Below are 19,387 nucleotides of genomic sequence, written 5' to 3' on the forward strand. Positions count from 1 at the left end.
GATCAAGATTAACAGATACTTCATAGCAAGGTAATCCTGTGATTAAACAAAATTCTTGTAAGCCAAAACGAGCAAGATGATCGTCCAACCTCATTCACACCTCATTCGTTTTACCACAGTCAACAAACCTCATTTTAAATTCATGTATTAGTTTACTGCTAAATTGTTGCTCTTCATCTCTATACATAAATCCATAAAGAAATCCATGAAAATTGTTACTGCTAGAGAGTAAAAGTAATTGATCATCTGCTTGAAGCAATTCTATACAATCTTTTACATATTGGTAATTGGGGTATCGATTGATAGTAGAAGAAAACCATTGGTTTAGTGACAGTATATAATCTAGAGACATTTGCACAGATAATAGAACATATATATGAAAAATGTCATAACGTATACCAACATATGTTCGTGATTTCATATACTTATATATGATATATATCATGTAAGCTGAAAAAAATTGCTGTCAATGCATATCAATAATCAGATTTAATATATATTTTCTAATTCTGAGATTTTGTCTCCAATTTATATATAAAAAAAAACATTATAATTTAACTTTGAAAAAAGAAGCAAAAAAAATAAAAATAAAAAGTGAGTTCCGATCCTTGCAAACTCCCCGCACGAAATTGATGTGGAGTCCCCGCACAGTCTGTGCGAGGACTCCACATGGAATGGGTGCGGAGTCCTCGCACAGTCGGTGCAGAGTCCCTGCACTGTAGGCAGATTTCCCACACGAAGCTCCCCGCACTGTAGGCAGATTCTCCGCACAAAGCCACTTTCTTCCCACACTACCAACTTCATTTTCGCCACAAACTTCACATTTCTTCCACAAATACCAACAGATTAAAAATAGTAAGTTATTCATATAAATAAATATTATTCATAAAAATCAACTTACCTTAGAATTTGTTGCTTAATTCGTTTGAAATAGACTGTAATTAGTTTGAGATTCGTTTGAGATGAATGAATTGAAGATGCACATGAAAAATGAATGAGTTATGAATTTGAGGGGAAGAAATGAAGTAGGTTGGTGAAATAGTTACTAACATTAATTGCATTTGACATTTTTGCAGCAAGATTTTTTTTTTTTTGGCATTTATCTTTTGTCGGCAAGATTCTTTGCTTTTTCTTTTTCTTTTGTTGTGCTCTGCGATATTTTGTCGTCCAAATTATTATCTTCTTTGACCATTTGTATATTATGGACCATGTCCACTGTCTCTCTCTTACACTTCCAAGAAACCATCTCCATACACTTCCAAATATACACCTTCATTTGGTGTTTGTCGAAATTAAAATTATAAATCTAATCTCTTCATATCATTTGCTTTCTAAATAATCTTAAGATTCCATCTTTACTATAGCAAAATTATAAATTATCTTTTACTTATATTCTCACAATTTTTAATCTAATTTTTACTAACTGCCAGAGAAGATTCATGCCAAAAAATCTAATTCAAATTTCAAAAGCATGTTAGGATTATGCCAAGAAAACTAAAATCTCTACATCACTCTAATAAAGACACATTAAATACAATAATCGTGCAACGCACGTGGCATTGACTAATATAGATTATAAATTTTATGATATTTTAGTGAGTATCCGATATGGGAAGTGAAAATTTTGGAATAATGAAAGGAATTCCAACTATTAGTTTCTTTGATTGTTTAATTTATAAATTAAATTGATTATTATTTTTATCTTATTATAATTAATAAAAAAGTAAATCTCTTCAAGTATTTCAATTAACAACATTATACTATTATTTAATATTATTTATCATTTGAAAATTATGTGTAAAGTATAATACAATTTTCAAAATGGAAAAAATTGTGTAATAAATTTTGCGATAATATATAAAATATATTATATTAGTATACTAAATCGGATCGAATTAACCTATATCCATATTTGTTTCATTTAGTTAATGGATTATCGGATTGAAATTTTGATTGAGTTATCAGATTGAGATCATAAATCCATCTTTCATTAATTTCATTGGATTCAGATCAAATTTGAATCAAAATCTAATCCATTGACAGCCCTAATGGCAAGTAGTGTAAAACATTTCATAAAAAAGAGCTAGAAAAAAATTAGAGTTAGATGATGAAAAATCAAAAGGGATTGTCAGCCTGTGTTTGGATGAATTTAAGCCTATTAAGAGCGTAATTTATATGGTGATTAAAGACATAATTAGATGTTAGGTGTATTGTTCTAATTATTTTCCTTTTCAAAGTAGCGGGCCTAATTATTCCTTAATAATTTCCCAACAAAGGTTACAACGCCACATGGTCTCTGTCATAGTGGCATTATTAAAACGAATGACACGAGATAGAAGCGCAATTTAATTATTGCTATTAAAGGATAGTGGTTCTATGGTATTGAAGTACGATGTGGAATGAAAATGAATAGTTGATGCTTTCTATTTCGCAGTCTATCAAAGTAATCGTTTCACCTTTTACGAGTAATTGTGTGACAATCTTGGGAGATCTCAAATTTGTTGTGGATAATTTTTCTTGACCATTGGTTTTTTGAAAACAGATAGTAGCAATTCGATTTTCTGAGGTGCATCAGCCGAGTATAGACACATAGGAAGTTGAAGTCTTATCGTGCATTGTGAATTTGATGTCTTCTTTTCCGATTCTAGTTTGCTATTATAATACCCCAAAATTTTCGTAATATGAATTATTATTTAGTTTCAAATTATGACGTTGTCAGGAAAAATAATGGAAAATTAATTTTGGACCAATAAACTTAATTCTCACTGTTTTGCTTGAGAAGCTGGCCTCTGGTGAGCTGATGAAATTTCTGCGTCGTATAAGAATCGATGACCAGCTGGAAGAATGGCGTACAACTTTGTCGATGATCCAGGCCGTGCTTACTGATGCTGAAAACAAGCAAACAGGAAACGTAGCTGTGAAAGAGTGGCTGAAGGATCTGGAAGATTTGGCTTATGATCTTGAAGACTTAGTGGATGAGTTGAATACCGAAGCTCTGCAGCGCAAATTAAATGAAAATAAAGGCAGCACCAGCAAGGTAAGAAAGCTCATCCCAACCTGTTGTACTAATCTTTCTTACAATGATTTCATGTTTGATCGCGGGATTGCTTCCAAGCTAAAAGAGATTAGTGGCCGATTGAAAGCTCTATCCAAAAAGATAAAAATTCTCAGATTAGTGGAGAATGTGAGAGGGAGGTCTAATGAAATTGCCAACAACTTCGCTCGTGGTAGAATCGGAAGTTTATGGAAGAGAGAAAGACAAAGAGGAAATACTCAAAATCTTATTTGGTGTTGAATCAAATGATAGTCAAATATCTGTGATTCCAATTGTGGGCATGGGAGGTGTCGGCAAAACAACTCTTGTCAAACTTGTGTTTAATGATGAAAGACTGAAGGGCAAGTTTGATCTTAAGGGATGGGTTTGCGTTTCAGATGAATTTGATGTTGAAAAAGTAACGAAAAAAATTCTTGAGTCAGTTTCTTCTGGTGGAAAGTGTGATTATGAAAATTTTGACACGCTTCAGGTCAAACTAAAGGAAAGCCTTTCAAACAAGAAATTTATGATAGTTTTGGATGATATTTGGAATGATGATTATGGAAAATGGGACAGCCTATGCAGTCCTTTTCTTGCTGGAAAACCTGGAAGCACAATCATCATTACCACTCGACAAGAAAGGGTGGCCAAAATCATGTCTGAAATTCCAGCATACAATCTGGATCTGTTATCAGAGGGCGATGCTTTATCATTGCTAGCTCAACATGCATTTGAAGCTAAAAGTTTTGACAGTCATCCAGATTTAATAGAGATTGGTAAGTCTATGGTAAGAAGATGTAAGATGTTGCCCCTAGCAGTAAAGGCCATTGGGGGGCTTCTTCGCGTGGCGGATGGTCCTGAAGGATGGGAAGAGGTGTTGAAAAGTGAAACCTGGACGGATGAAGAAAATAGTGAAATTCTTCCTGCTCTCAAACTGAGTTATCACCATCTTCCTCCTGAATTGAAAAGATGCTTTGCTTACTGTGCTCTCTTTCCCAAGGACTATGAATTTGACAAGTTCCAACTAGTGCACTTTTGGATGGCTGAAGGTCTTCTGCAGGAATCTAAGAAAAATAAGTCAATTGAAGATGTAGGTAGTCAATATTTTGATGAACTACTGGCTAGATCATTCTTCCAACAATCAAGTGACAATGCTTCATGCTTTGTGATGCACGACCTCCTTAACGATCTAGCTATGTCTGTTGCTGGCGATAAATGTTTGAGGATGGATGGTGCACTGCAGGAAAATCTTCCTGGTAAGGTTTCTGTAAATGTCCGTTACTTGTCATTCGAGCGCAATGAGTATGAAACTTACCCTAGATTTAACTTTCTCGACAAAGTTCCAAAATTGAGAACATTTTTGCCACTACAGTATGGTTTTCACTTATCCCAAAGAATTTTGCTTCAACTATTCGCAAATTCATGCTGCTTAAGATTTCTATACTTGAATGGTTATGGGATATACGAGTTGCCAGATTCTATTGGTGATTTAAGACATTTACGATACTTAGGCCTAGCTGAAACTCCGCTGACCTGGTTGCCTGAATCTGTGTGCACTCTTATCAACTTACATGTGTTGATTCTAAGTGGTTGTACGAGACTTACCAAATTACCCACAAGCATGGAAAATCTTATTAATCTTAGGCATCTGGACATTTCTGATACTGGTGAATTACATGAGATGCCTCGGGGAATTGCTCAACTAACAAGTTTGCAAACATTAACTAAGATGACTGCGACTAAAAATGATGGAATGAGGTTAAAGGAGTTGGGAAATCTATCATTTCTACAAGGTGATATTTCTATTGAGGAATTGCAAAATGTTGTGTATGTTCAAGAAGCAACGGGTGCAAGGCTAATGGATAAGACAAGCCTCAACGAAATAAGGTTGGCATGGAGCGAAGACTTTCATGATTCTCGAAATAAGATTTTAGAATTGGACGTGCTTAATGCATTAAAGCCCCATAAAAATTTATCAACACTTGAAATCATGTATTATGGGGGTGAGAATTTCTCCAATTGGATTGGAGATTCAGCATTTTCTAAGTTAGCAAAGATAAGCTTCGAATTTTGTAAAAATTGCACGAGTTTGCCACCATTAGGGCAACTACCTTCTCTAAGAGACTTGAGTATTCGAGGCACTGATCAAGTGAAAGTGATTGGACCTGAATTTTATGGAAATAGAGGCCCTGGAGAATTACGTTTTCCATCACTCATTAGTCTGACCTTTGAGGACATGTCTAACTGGGAGGAATGGCATGGAATAGAAGGTGTTATCAAACTTCCTCGGCTACGCAAATTGAAGATAAAAAATTGTTCAAAATTGGTCAGGCTTCAAGATCCCTTACTGCCATCCCTTCGTGAATTAAAAGCTATAGAGTGTAATAAGGTGGTGCTAAATCAGATGCAGAAATTGGAATCTTTAACTCGAATAAAATTGACGAACATTTGTGGATTAACTTCGGTTATCAAAGCATTTGACCAGTTTCCTTCAACGCTTGAAAGTTTGAGCGTTGATGGATGTGAGGACCTTGTGACTCTATTGCCAAGTGATGATACCGCACAAAACCTTGTCAACCTACGGAAAGTGTATGTTGAAAGTTGTCCTCAACTATCGTCCCTTCAAGAGATTGATGTTCTTCCTGGTCTTAGGAGTCTTACGATAGCAAAGTGTGGCGCTTTGGAGTTGTTGCCTAATAAAATATCTTTTCTTGAGAAGTTGATTATCAAAGACTGTCCATTATTAAAGACGGTGATGAAGCTACAGGATTGCAGCACCTCGCTCAATGATCTGTCGATTTGTACGTGGGTGAATTTGAATTTGACAAATTTACTAGGCTCGGGCCACGATTACACAAGTCTCACTGATATAACCTTATGGGATTGTGATGGTCTAGAGTCATTTCCCGATGGAGGCTTGCCCACACCAAATTTAAGGCGGTTACTTATAGGGTATTGTCGACATCTCAAATCTCTACCCGATCAGATGGATCTACTTTCGGCCCTTTTATTCCTGTTGGTGTCTAGCTGTGATTCATTAATTACACTCTTTCCCCAAGGGGATATTCCCCCAAATCTTACTGATTTGGACGTGATGAGTTGTGCTTCATTAATTACACTCTTTCCCAAACAGAATATTCCCCCAAATCTGTCTCGCCTTGACATCTCATATTGCCAGAAACTAAGGCCGCTGGGGGAATGGGGCCTACACACACTCACCTCTCTTGATTCCTTTTCATTTAGTGGATGTCCAGAGCTGGTTTCCCTCACTAACAATGCTGACGAAGAACACTGTGTGCTTCCTCCATCTTTAACTACGTTGTCGTTGATTGGCCTGCTGAATCTGGAAACCCTATCAAACGGCTTCCAAAGTCTCACCTCTCTTCAACATATATGTATCGACGAATGCCCAAAGCTTGTGGCGTTGCCTTTGGAAGGCCAGCTTCAAAAGCTTTCGGGCCTTCACATTTACCGCTGCCCACGTCTTGCGAAACGGTGTTTGAAGAACAAAGGAGACTACTGGCCCATCATTGCTGACATTCCCGATGTCCGAATTGGTTCCCGTTCCATCCACGATCCATGTCCATGAATTCAGTTACACGAGGTAATAGATTTAATTTGATACCTATGAATCTCAACGTCATTTCATGCTGAACACATTTCGACATTTCTGTCAATTTTGTTTTCAAATCAGAATGTGAATTTTCTGCAGCAAATAGTGAATCTACACTTTTTCTAACATCTATTCAAGTGTTCATGCTACTCTGTATCTTATATTTGTGCTTCTGCTCTTCAGTATGAATCAATGTCAGAGCCGATTTACCAACAATCGAGTAATTGATTGGCTATGGCGCTAAAATCTGCCTTTCTTCTCCTCTTGTATGTGTTATATTAAGAGTAAATTTAAGTTATTAATATTTTGCTTCAATCTGCTTTAGCAAACTAGAAATGGATTGATTCAACTTACTATACGTTTATGCATTTTTGAATTTTCATGTTTACTATATGATTTAACAAACTGGAAATGGGTGTGCATTTTTCAAACCTTTTTTGTAGAGTGGACGTTCTTACACTATTTGAATGAAACAAATAAAAAATTCATTTTTTTGGTGTAGGCATTTTCTCATTAATTGTAAGAACGCAAGATGGAATGAAGGTGCCTCTTCTATGAGGCCTTCAAGTAAGTCTCTTTTTCGATTTACTTTCTGCGTTTGCGTTTAAGTGTTTGTGTAATTGCCACAGTGAAATTATATGGTAGGATCTGTGACTGAAGCTATGTTCAGAAGCATAACTTTTCTTGCCTTCATTATTTAATGATTTTAGAAATATTTTCTGATTATTTCCCGGGTTGCATAGTAAAATTGAATTATTTAATCAAAAGATGGATATTTATCATCTCTTGGCTTCCCTTTTTTTTTTTTAAAAAAAATATCTTTATAGAATTTTTGTAATAGTATTACCTCTTTTTGATCATTTGATTGTTGGAAGATCATACGAGGAATTTCGAGAAAAATGATTTTTTGTGAAAAAAAGGTTTTGTTTGAGTAGGGAAAGTATATCCATCCGTGTGCGTTTAGATCTGTTATTCATATTGATGGATGATATTCCATACGTGGACGCACATTTCATATAGAACATATACTCACTTTGGGTTGTTAGGTACCTGTTATAGCTTTGCACATCTGCTCTCCCTAATGTTTATTGTTGCAACGTTCATATGATCAGATGGTTATTGATGGTGTTAAATGTTACGCTAACTGATTGCTGAAATTGATAGAGTTGAGATGTGACACTGATTTTCTCCGAGCCGCCGTAAGTTTTGCCTCACCCCCTTTTTTCACATTTTGCTTGATACTCTTGTTATCTGTGATTAATTTTGCATTGGTAATATTAGGCTTGCTGCAAGGAAGGCCAAGAAGAAAAAGAAAGTGAAGGATCCAAACAAGCCAAAGAGGCCTCCAAGTGCTTTCTTTGGCAAAAGGTTGATTAGACCATTAAACTGTTCAATGCTATTTCTGCTTTTAGGGAAGGGTTCACGAAACAATCCAAGAAAAAATATCCGAATCAATTGTTGTTGTTAAGTTCATCATTCTTTTTAAATTTTCTTCGAAGGTTAATATTCAAGCCAGATATTTGCACTAGGAGCGTGTGCATGATAATTTTCTTTATGATTTCTAGTTTTCCTTTTGGGAATAAATAATAATATAGGCTGGAAAAGCTGGTGGAGATAAGTGAGTGTCCATGAGTGATGAGGTAAATATATGCAATCTAAGATATTATTTATGTTTTATTCTTCTTCTCTAGAAATTTCCTGTTGTTATGAAAATAAGGAAAAAGCTCCCTTGGTGCAAAAAGACAGAGAAACCAAAGGAGGAATATGAACAAAAATGGCATACTATAACAAGAAATTGACAATCCATCTATGAGAAGCATATCCTTACACATTGTTTAGTTTAGACTACGATATTGAAACAACTTATATCGAACTATTTTTATAGATTGGAAGTGCTAATGATGAGTCTGGCAAGTCAAAGTCTGAGGTTCATGATGATGAGGACAATAAGAGCAATGGAGATGTTAGTTGAGATTAAGCTATACAACCTTTTTTACTTGAAATTTGGTGACCGTGTTGACTAATTATTTTGTTTTAATTAATGTAGGAGGAACATGATGAGTAAGGACTACCACGGAAAATTGGATTCTGGATTCAAGGTGATAACTAACGAACAAACAACTTTCCATCATTAATTTGCGTTTCTAGCTTCAAATTTTGTAAATTGTTTGAATTCAAATTGGGTTAATCAGATTGGTGAAATTAGGATTTCATGAAGAATTATCGTGTAGAAATTGGGCTTCATGTTAATTCTATTGAAATTAATTATTGATAATAAGATTTTCCTCCTCTTTTTTGGGTTGTGAGTGTTGCTAAGGAGTTTGTTTCTTCATTATAGTGAGGGAACAAGCATATCTTCCCTTCCATTAACTCGGGCAAAAAAAGAGAGGAAACATATGTCTTGGTTTTCCTTTTCGGTATGCAATTATTTAGAGGGAATGGGTGGAGGAAGAGGAGGTCGAGTGTTTGTAGACCCATGAGCAAAAAAGGCAGACTACAATAAGAATTTGATAAGTCCATCAATGAAATACTCTATTACAATACACCACGTGCGTTACACACGTCAGGAATTAGTTTGATAAATATTTAATGTGTTACAGCTAATAGCTCATATATTGTTAAATCATTAAATCTCATTCCTTTTGTGAAATCATTGAAGTTAAAAATGTTAAGAGAGAAAAATATTAATTTATTCATATCTTAAATACATCTCTTGGGGTGCAAGTAAATTTAATTTTTCTATAGACATGACATGTATAATTTTGATGGAATGACGTTATTATTCTGCAGATTTCCATCTGGTCGTCTATTTCCAGTCCAAGTTTGGAGACTCATAGCTCAATCATTTACAGGGTCAAGAAAATTGTTAATTATGTCAGTCGCTATGAGCTTGTGGGTGGACCACCTACATGGCCCGCTTTGTATATATTTTGTTACAAGCTCCGATTCACGACAGTTGATGATGTGTTGTTTAAATCAGATTTGCCTTGTACATAGTTTTTGTTGTTAAGGAGTTGCTGGAAGAGGCCAAACCAATCATTATTTAGTGACACATTTTTTAAGAGCAATCCAAGAAACTACATTTGTTAAGTGAAGCCAACGCTCTACTGAAGCAAACAAAAAGATTATGATGATTGAGGATGATCAAGTTCACGTTTCACTTATTGTCCTTCCATTCCCATCTCCTTGAGTAAATATCATTTGTTGTATTACGTGGCTGCCAAACATTTCAAACACTCCTGGGAACATTTTAGATGTAAAAGTCTACATTATGCGAGGAATTTCCTTTTTTCCGAACGGAGAATCGTGAAGGCTGTCTTGTTATTTCCAATCATTTTGCTAGATGATTTTATTTTTCCCTACTTATTTGATAGATGCAATGTTGACGGTAGATGATTGGTTCAAAATCTGACTATTTTTTAAACAGTCCAATGTCAGAATGCCAAGAAATAGGCAGCATTTTCTGGCAATGTCAGCATCTCTCCCAAGTTTAGAGGATGGTGCTTCCACGTTAGTATCAATCATTCTTTCACTTAATCACAAGCTATTGTGAAATTTTGTGTATGCGTGAGTGCGCGTATATAAATAACCATGACATAGTTTACATGCAGGATGAAAAATCTGAAGCCGTGAGGAAGCAAGACGATCAAATAAATAGAGACGCTATTTAATACACAAATTTTAACGTCAGTAATGACTCAATACATAAAAATATAATCCATACAAACACACAATCATTCTGAACAGAAATTTGCTCTCAAGAAACAGCTGGAGTCGACATTAACATGCAGGACAAGGATTCGATGGAGTTACTCATCTTTGCCTGCTCCGTTACACAACAGATTCTTCCCCTGCCTCTGTTATTGAATAAATTTTATATCACTTCGTAAGACTTGAAAACTAAGAAGTTCAATAATTTGGTTTAACAGAGAGATTATACCTTTTACAGGAACAATAATAATTGGTGCGGTTTTACAATTGTAGAAGCAATATTCACTAACGCTGCCTTGTAGCATACTGAAATAGAGTCAAACAAAAATGTTAGTCGAGCATAAACAGGTAGGGGGGGTGAAAGAACAAGGGACAGTGGCACCTTTGCATCAAGCTTCGGCCTCTGGTGCCAAGAACAACAGCAGCGGGCTTCAACCTCTCTGCTTCCTTGCAAATTGCCTTCCCTGCATCTCCTTCCACAATCCTAGCCTTCGACTTTACCTATTTGTAATGTACCAAATTCTATATAAGACACCATTAAAGCTAGAAAATAGCAAATCAATAGAGTTCATGACCGGACTTCCGTTTTCCTCTTTTCAAAAGTCAAATGAGTTTTATAGAAACAATACAACTAATCCAGGTTCACAATATATGAAAGCAAGAATTAGTTTAAATTTTTCGTAATAAAAAGATGAGGATAAGCAAGAGTATCTGAATACAAGAACAATGTAGACACCGAAAGAGATACACCTCTGCATAGAAGATAGATCATAGTATCTGGAAACTATAAAGGGGAAAAGAGATGGCAAGTAGACATGCCAGGCCATTGAATGACATAGTATCAATCAATAAATTATTCAATCAAGCAAAAAATTTAAATTTATGTAAACATTTGGAAAAAAGTCCCTAGACCAACCATTTTTCTAATCGTGAAAATTGGTCTCAAGAAATATTCTTCACATTACAATATGTGAGAAAAATAAAAAAACAAGCTCTATGTCGCTAGCTGTGTCCAGTAGTTGCATGTTTTCTCATATGCATACATTATACGGTGTAATATTTTGTTAATCATTTCATCTCAACACATAATATGCCTTTTTTTAATCATAATTATAAAATGAATAGAGTGTCACTTTTACGTAGGTCTAAAGAGGTTTATGCTCGTAAGAGTGACACGATTTCAGTAGAACAGTACATGTCAACAAAAAGTAAGATGTCTATTCCATATAACCGACTTCAAATTTATTGAAAACAAAATGAATCCATAATTGAAAGCACAGTGTTAATGTCACATAAACTAACCAATATTATTTCTTGCCACATCAAATGGTTCATGAAAACACCACAAAAACACAAAACTACCTAAAAAAAAAATTGAGATCACATTTAGAAAAAAAATAGAAATTACCATAGCAACCTCAAGAGCCTCCACTGCAAGCTTCTCCATAAGAACCTGGGTCGTATCGTAAACAATCTGGTTCTTCAAACCTAACACAAAAAATAAATAAATGCATAAGAATCAAGAAAATTTCATTAATGGCCCTCAACCTATTGCTTGAGTAGAAAGTCAGTCCCCAATCTTTCCAAATACTTTACATAGAACAAGATGAAAATAAAATTGGGCTTAACTGGAAACGGCATGTACAAGGTGAACTGTATCGGCGAGGCGGCAGAGATGAGTTATAGCCCAATGAAACGCATGTTTGCTATTGGGGCCATGATCAACTGCGATTATTATGTCACATCCTCTCCTTCTCTCTCCTGTTTCTCTCTCTAGTTCCGGCTCCGGCATAACTGGTATTAGCGATGGGAGTTTCACTTCTCTCCAGTTGTACTCTTCTTCCTCCATTAACGTATCCATTTCGTTGATTTGATTCTCTGTTTATTTTCCCTCTCTCTATATCGGCTTTGAATTGATTTTAAAGTTAAAAACTGACAACAGATTGAAGAAATTTTGTGTGGTTTTTATGCAACAATGATATGAATGTCGTGCGCGGTGCATTTTGGACCGTCCAGCCGCCATGGAATTTGCGTGTTGATATTGGATTAGTTTTCTTCTTATTTTACTAGCATGGTTGAAATGACGCAGAAGATGACAGGTTAATTTTTCCACATACTATTATAATTGGTTCTTTTTCTTAAATTTTTCAAAATATTCCTCCACCAAAGTGATTAATGGAATAGTAATAAATGTATGTGTATATATATATATATATATATATTGTTTTCATCTTCCTCGATCTCTGTTGTGCTAGTTATTCCCTTTTATCTCGTCGGGATGTGTAACTCTTTTTTCTCTATATTTTGAATCCCTTCATTGCGTGCTCAAAGGAGCTAAGAATTCTTAAGAACAATAAAAAATGTGTGGCATGGCTTGACATTAGAGATAAAGAAGTAGATTATGCAAGGGAAGTGATAAAAAGTAAGCTTTTAATTAAATTTTTATCTTATTTCTCTACATAAGAACAAATTTCATTTTTTTTTATCTTAATTCAAGTTTCTCTGTGCCAACTGTTCATCATTTCCAGAACCTTTTGAAATTTCAATTTTCCAAACCAATTGACTAATTTCATTCCATAGAACAATAAATTTTTTATTGGGTTTTCAGGTGTTATGGTACAAGTAAATAAGCAAGATTATCAATATATTTTAAGATAAAATGTTTTAATTAATTAAAAATTTTGGATAAGAGTATAATAAAAAAATTTGAAAACATAAGCACAACAATATGAAAAAATTGAGTACGTTCGGTGAAATTAAGAACTCGTTACCTTTCCAAATTGATGTCAAATTTACATCATATTTCTACCACTTGACAAGTTCTAAGACTTCTCATTTTCTATTATAACAAAATAGATGAGAATATGTAAACCCATAACACAAATAGTTATACCAATATCTATTATTTAAATATATTGTCGATATAAAATCATCATACTTTTATTTTGCATTAATAGAAATTTTAGTTTTGATAGAGCACAGCTCGGCTATTCAAAATTGAACGGCCAAAAAAACCAAAAAAAAAAAAAAAGTCAGATATTAAATCTATCTGCACAGCACGCGTGTTTAATAAATGCAACCCTTTTATACGATTTAAATCCTATATCTACCCAAAAGTCAGTAAAAACACAGTTCTTGTACGGAATGGAGACCTTGCAAAACTGTTGCACCAAGAATACCTTAGCAACAACTCAGTAGTAGAGAGAATAAAAGCAAAACTTTTCCAGCCACAAAACCTTAGCTACAACAAAATTATAAAAAACAAATCATAGCAAGGGCAAGCGTGCAGTCGCGACTTAAAATCAATCCCGGTGAATCATCGTCTCCTTCCCATATAGCATTCAAGGGAAGCCCTGTTAAAAGTCTCCCGAACAATCCTCCCTCACAGTTCCCCGCATTCAAAGATGCATTTTCCCTCTACTTCATTTTACTTCCAACTTTTCCCTTTCTCATTCCCTTTTCCTTCCCCTTTCCTGATCCTTTACCTTTCTGCTTTCCCGATCCTTTACCTTTCTGCTTTCCCTTTGTTTCTTTAACCCACTTGCTCATTCCCTCCTTCCTGGCATCCTTTTTCATTCGTCGATCAACAAGAACTTTCCCCTTGCGAGCCTTGACTTGGACACCCTTCTTTGCTACCACATATTCCTTCTTAGGTTTTTTTGGTGTCGCTTTCTTATAAAGCTGTTCAATCATTTTCCTCTTCAAACGATCAGATATTTCTGTCTGGTCCGCTATAGAGTTCGCCTTCTTGCGTACATTTTCTAGCTGCCTATGGGCAGCTCGTGTCTTTCTAGCTTTGGCTTGTGCCGCCTTCTTAGCAGGCCGAGCATCAATTTTTTTGAATTGTGCTCTCATTGCAGCAATCTCCTCTTTTGTCACCGGCTTGATTGGCTGATAATGCCTCTTTTCCTCATCCACGAACCACTTGGGTAATCCCTCATCATGGAACATATATTTGTTGTACGCATCATCAAGAATCTGTTCCCTCTGCTTTTTCGTCAGCATCTTCTTTGCACAAGCCAATATCTCTGCTTTTGAATTAATGCCGTCATCATCTGAGTCATCTGATGAAGAACCACTAGAGTCTGACTGTGGGGCAGGAACTATCTCAAAATCATCATCTACCTTGGCAGCTATGACAGTTGGTAATTTACTCGTCTTTGAATCCGTGTATTTTTTTTTTGGTGAATCTTCGATTCTCTTCTCCTGAATTTCGAGATGTTTGACCGGCAAATCCATCTGCATTTCCTATTCGCTATCATCATTCTCTAAATCCACTCTTTCATTGGCATCCATGAAGACACTGAACCATTTTGCTGTAATCTCCTCCTGACTTGGAGCATTCTCTAAGAGCCATACCGCAAGAGGATTCACCTCATGATCTCCGTCATTATCAGAGTCTTGATCAGAATGAACAGTGTTATGGTCATCGTCGCCCTGCCCAAACCATAAAAACAAAATAACTATTTAGCAAAGTGCATTTTGTGAAACAAAATTGCTATGTTCAAAACCTACCTAAGCATTGATCCGGAGAAGGAAAATAGATAATAGTAAAGGGTCAAAAAGTCGTTCTGGGTTCAACCAAGGTTGAATCAGTAGTAATAAAAAAAAAATATATACACACACACCCAACCCCCCCCCCCCCCCCCCCCCCCCCCCCCAAACACACAAAAATATAAGTTAATTCCCAAATTAACGTATATATAGAGGAAAAAAATATTTATTATATCAGCTACACTTAGTTTCATCATGCCCACTTCAAATGTCAATGGGAAATGACACTAAATATAGCGAAAGCTACAATAAATGATTTATATACAATATTACTTTGCTATTAAAATAAAATTAAATGAGAAACTACAGGTGAAAAAAAAAACATTGAAATTCAAGAAATAATTTATCTTGGGCTTTAGATCTCCTTGTACATTTTTACAAATAGAAATGGCACATTGTTTTAAAGTAATCCCAACGAGTGTTAAAAGGCTTGAACTTTTTAGGTTGGCATCTAATCAACAATCCCATCAGAAAATGAGTAAAGGCTAGAAAGCAACTATAATAAGGCCAGCCAATAGTTAAACAGTAACTTCCTTGGCCTCTTAATTTTTTAGTCATCCGGCCTGTAAGTTGCCATCCTTCTAAATTAAAAAAGCTAACCGGTAAAACCAGCACCAGGTCAACCAGTTTTGCAGTTGGACCTGACATTTGACCGGTTTTTTCTGTTTTTTCAGTTTAAGTGGTTTTAAGCCATCACCTAAACAGTTTGCAGACGGGTTCCCAGTTTTTCAGGATAAACCATCTGATCCGGTCTGGTTCAGTGTTGATAACATAGGAAAATGGAGCTCATCCGTTCTTTTTTGGCGAATATGTGATGGAAAATGGGAAATGTAGCTTACATCCAAGAGCTGATCACCCTCGGAATAGGCTTCTTTTGTGCGTTCTCTGCTTCGTACTTCCTTCCTTTTTAGCCACGAAGCTTTCATAGGCTTCTTCGAATAATTCCTCCAGTTGCTCACCGTACCTGAAAACAGAATACTGTTAGCTTATAAAAGCATCCAAAAAATGGACCATACTTTACAAGCGTACATCCAAGTTAAGAGGAAACTACCGCTGGTGTTCTTTATCGGTGTCTGAATCACTAGATGTGTTCCCTTGGGCTTCCTCATGGCCCCCTTCGCTATCATTACTTCCAATCCCATCATTTTCATCATCATATTCATCATTTTCGACAGCCACAAGTTCTTTCTCCCCCTGAATAAAAGCATGCCAGAGATATAATAAAAATTACAAGTTTAGACCAGTGTAAAACTGATCAAAAAAATTACACACTTGGATGCGTAACACAATTTATGAAATAACATTCCCATACTTAAGAGAACCATATCCAACATTGATTTCCATCACTATATAGAGATAAGGCAGGATTATTGGAAAACTGGTGCTCACAGCAAAACTCCCATCATCACTAATTCAGCATAATTTATTACAACTTGACAACATAGACAGGAAAAAAAATTCCATTGCCCATTTGATTTCACCCGTGCAAGCTAACAGTTACAAAAGTCCCAAGAGTAAGAAGCAAATTACGAGATTTCATCCTATACCTGAATGGAGAGACATGCCAACTAATATAGGCTATAAATGACTGATATTTCAAACAGGTAATTTAATAAATAAATAAACGACAAAGATACCTTGATAGAAGTTAGAGAGAACAATTCATGATCTGTGTAACCCCCCTCAGTCGCATCTATTTGCTTGCCTAATGCTTTCCGAGTTTTGTCCTGCAGTAAAGATGAAAGGACTTATCAGACAAAGCAGAATATATTGCATTTATTTATGCTTGTAAAAATCAGGATTAGTAATGTCTTGAAAGAGCATATATACATCAAAAGCAAAATAGAGATTACATTCGAGTGCAACAACACAACTGGAGAAAAATATTGGGTGATGATATGCAGGACAACCTAACAACAAGAATTAGGACGTTGTATTTCCTATAGAATAGGTAAAAATGTTCAGAGGTGGGAATTGCTGTCGAAGAACTCATCAAAGCCTGATGGGTAGACATAAATGCTAGGAGGTACCTGATAAAATTCATAATATATTACATCGAGAATGAGAAAAAAAAATAATAATTGTAATAGACTTCAAGTCTCCAAAAATCCCTATGAAACCTATCCCATGGTGATAGTTGAAGTCCCAGCATTGTACAGATTTCCAAGTCTATATTACTTGTTGCAAAATTGTTACTAGATCAGCTTAACAGACATTACATCTAAATTTCAATATCACTTGTTCACACCGCAATGACAATATATTTCAATATAACCTAGCTTTAACTATGCTATGGCCTCTTAAATGGCAGAGAATATAGCGTGTAGAGAGCCCACAGTGCCATGACTATGAGGCGGATGATGACTGTTTCCCATCACTTGATATATAATCGATAGAAAAGCATTCTAGTATTTGAGTATTATCAAATTATCCTGTCATCTCAATTAAATGTTAATTAACTGTAGCTTCTAAAGCCTAGACAATAGCTCAAACTAATCCGTGTTTTGCTTAATTTTATGTTCAATATGTACCCAAAGAATAGAACAATAAAGCAGAAAAGGATTGATAAAAATGGGCAATGACCTTGGATCGTCTTTTTGCTAGAAGTTTCTTTGCCCTTTTCTTCTTCTGTTCCATGGCATTAGTCAGCTCCTCCATTTCATTGAGAATTCTCTCATCTTCATCTTGCTTGCTCTCACGTCCCACAGCCATTGTAGAAGTAGCCTTCTCTGAGGGAGATAACTCCTTTCTTATATGTATACACCATCTACACCACAACACAAACATCGAAGGGCACAAAATCATGCAAGAGAAACACTGAATCTTCACATTTGGGAAATATCTGCCTATGGTCCTTTGTATGTTTCATTTGACACAATCTTACTTCAAAAGATGCTTGAAGTCTTGCTTCCCCAGAACACGACGATCGTCACACAGATCTTTAACCTGTCCAGCATTAAAGGAAATGGCACTTTAATGGTCAGAGAACAAGATAATGAACCAGGCAGTTTATCTAAGTTTACTAGAGTTCACTCGCATATGAAGAATAGAAGTGAAGGAAAAGAGTAAAACACACCTCGTCGGTTGTCAAAGTATGATCCTTAAACATGCAGGATCCTCGAATGTTATAGAAGTAACTGAACCAAGGATCTCAAGAGGAGAGTTAGACCAAACAAAGTCAGCTGCAAAGCAGACCTTCCGCAAAGTTGTGTCTCCATCTTCATACCTGCAAAGGGAACCTAATCAATAAGAATGCATAAACATCAATGTACATGGAGATCAGTAAGAATGTAAAAGAAGAGAAACAAGATTTGCATAAGGTTCTCATTTATTTAGGAAAGTCCTATGATAGAGTGCCGTGGGAATCATCATCGTGGGTGCTATATATAAAAAGAATTTCCTTCAATTTATCCATATTTTCAAGAAAGTGTGCAGTCGTGAGATGAAGCAGAGGTGATAGATTTGCATCAATGATCTGTACTGGGCCTTATCGATTTGATTTAGTGGTGGATGAGCTTAAGAAACATATCCAATAAGGGATTTCTTGGTCCTTGGAATTTGCTCACATCGATAGACTAGGAAGGGGATGAAAGTCGAAAAGACAAAACCAGTAGAATTGTCTATGAACTTCACTAACTTGAGTGTCATGATCATCTTTTGCCAGTTCTCCACTATGTGTGAAAAATATCATGCATACTCAAGAATAAACATAAAACTGGCTCCCAACCATTCTTTTATATGCCAAACAAACATTGTTTTTGCACAAATGTTTCTAGAATAAAGTCACACATTCCATCAATTAGTGAGAAGAAAATATACCCATCACGATGTCACTTTTGCTTTGTTCCTCTAAGTACATCTACCACCTGAACATGTCAAATACAGATAATTATTTCAATTAAAACAATTAGAAAGATAATGTGTAGATATCATGCAAGCGATTGGATTACCTTTGGAGACTCTTTACCTCCTTGGAAATGGTACTTTACATCAAGAAGTTGCGGATCAATTTTAGCAGGAGCCTTATACTTGAAACCCACAATATAAATTTCTGCTGATGCTAAACGACTAGCTTGTGGTTTATCCACTTCAACCTTTTCAAAAAGCTGTATAGAACATTCATAGGTAAGAAACGCTTTATATTTAACAGAAATTATTGGTCAAGCTTCATATGAAAGAATAATACCTGTCTAAGATAGAAAAGTACGGCAGCATAATCTTGGGATCTGAAAACCTACAAGACAGCAATAGACGTAGCATTATTCATTCATTACATCCCTTTTATAAGGTTGCCTTGACTAGTGACTATGGCTAAATGGAGTACAAAACCTATCATGAAAAATGTATTATAGTCGATCATAACCAATTGCAAACCCAAAAAAGCATCGAGTCCCCCCCCCCCCCCCCCCGGGGGTGGGATTTCCACAAAAGCATCACAGAAGCAATAATAGATTCGAAAAATATTTCCAGAATCT

The 19,387-nt window shown here is 35.7% G+C and overlaps 2 protein-coding genes and 1 pseudogene across 8 annotated transcripts; 1 reads left to right on the forward strand and 2 right to left on the reverse strand.

Annotated features, from left to right (window-relative positions):
• The first annotated feature begins 2,763 nt into the window (after nucleotides 1–2,763).
• Nucleotides 2,764–9,978, forward strand: LOC111412076 (putative disease resistance protein At3g14460). 7 transcript variants are annotated; one of them, XM_023042822.1, is made up of 8 exons: nucleotides 2,764–6,638; nucleotides 6,831–6,913; nucleotides 7,150–7,214; nucleotides 7,760–7,846; nucleotides 7,929–8,015; nucleotides 8,533–8,610; nucleotides 8,695–8,746; nucleotides 9,438–9,978. In XM_023042822.1, exon 1 carries the CDS (start codon nucleotides 3,201–3,203, stop codon nucleotides 6,621–6,623), a length of 3,423 nt encoding a protein of 1,140 aa, XP_022898590.1. In that variant the 5' UTR covers nucleotides 2,764–3,200; the 3' UTR covers nucleotides 6,624–6,638; nucleotides 6,831–6,913; nucleotides 7,150–7,214; nucleotides 7,760–7,846; nucleotides 7,929–8,015; nucleotides 8,533–8,610; nucleotides 8,695–8,746; nucleotides 9,438–9,978. The 7 variants fall into 7 exon arrangements, with proteins under 7 accessions (XP_022898590.1, XP_022898591.1, XP_022898589.1 ...); XM_023042823.1 differs by having other exon boundaries at nucleotides 7,694–7,846; nucleotides 7,929–8,287; nucleotides 9,438–9,973; XM_023042821.1 differs by having other exon boundaries at nucleotides 7,929–8,287; nucleotides 9,438–9,973.
• Nucleotides 9,979–10,277: 299 nt separating this feature from the next.
• Nucleotides 10,278–12,415, reverse strand: LOC111412077. The gene is made up of 5 exons (XM_023042828.1): nucleotides 11,988–12,415; nucleotides 11,767–11,846; nucleotides 10,741–10,859; nucleotides 10,588–10,664; nucleotides 10,278–10,504 (listed from the first exon to the last, which is right to left on the reverse strand). The coding sequence occupies exons 1-5, from the start codon at nucleotides 12,217–12,219 to the stop codon at nucleotides 10,479–10,481; spliced, it is 534 nt and encodes a 177-aa protein (XP_022898596.1). The 5' UTR covers nucleotides 12,220–12,415; the 3' UTR covers nucleotides 10,278–10,478.
• A 1,006-nt stretch (nucleotides 12,416–13,421) lies between these two features.
• Nucleotides 13,422–19,387, reverse strand: part of LOC111412078 — a 7,522-nt pseudogene continuing 1,556 nt past the window's right edge.

Source organism: Olea europaea, chromosome 16 (assembly GCF_002742605.1).
Source record: "Olea europaea var. sylvestris chromosome 16, O_europaea_v1, whole genome shotgun sequence".
NCBI lineage: Eukaryota > Viridiplantae > Streptophyta > Magnoliopsida > Lamiales > Oleaceae > Olea > Olea europaea.

What these genes read in the sequence shown, in the direction of transcription:
- LOC111412076 (XM_023042822.1), top strand. Translation starts at nt 3,201, where the DNA reads ATGAAATTGCCAACAACTTCGCTCGTGGTAGAATCGGAAGTTTATGGA.
- LOC111412077 (XM_023042828.1), bottom strand. Translation starts at nt 12,219, where the DNA reads ATGGATACGTTAATGGAGGAAGAAGAGTACAACTGGAGAGAAGTGAAA. An exon ending in CCTTGTACATGCCGTTTCCA is followed by an intron (nt 11,847 to 11,987) that starts GTTAAGCCCAAT and finishes TTTTTGTGTTAG; the next exon opens with GTTTGAAGAACCAGATTGTT. An exon ending in TATTATTGTTCCTGTAAAAG is followed by an intron (nt 10,505 to 10,587) that starts GTATAATCTCTC and finishes ATTCAATAACAG; the next exon opens with AGGCAGGGGAAGAATCTGTT.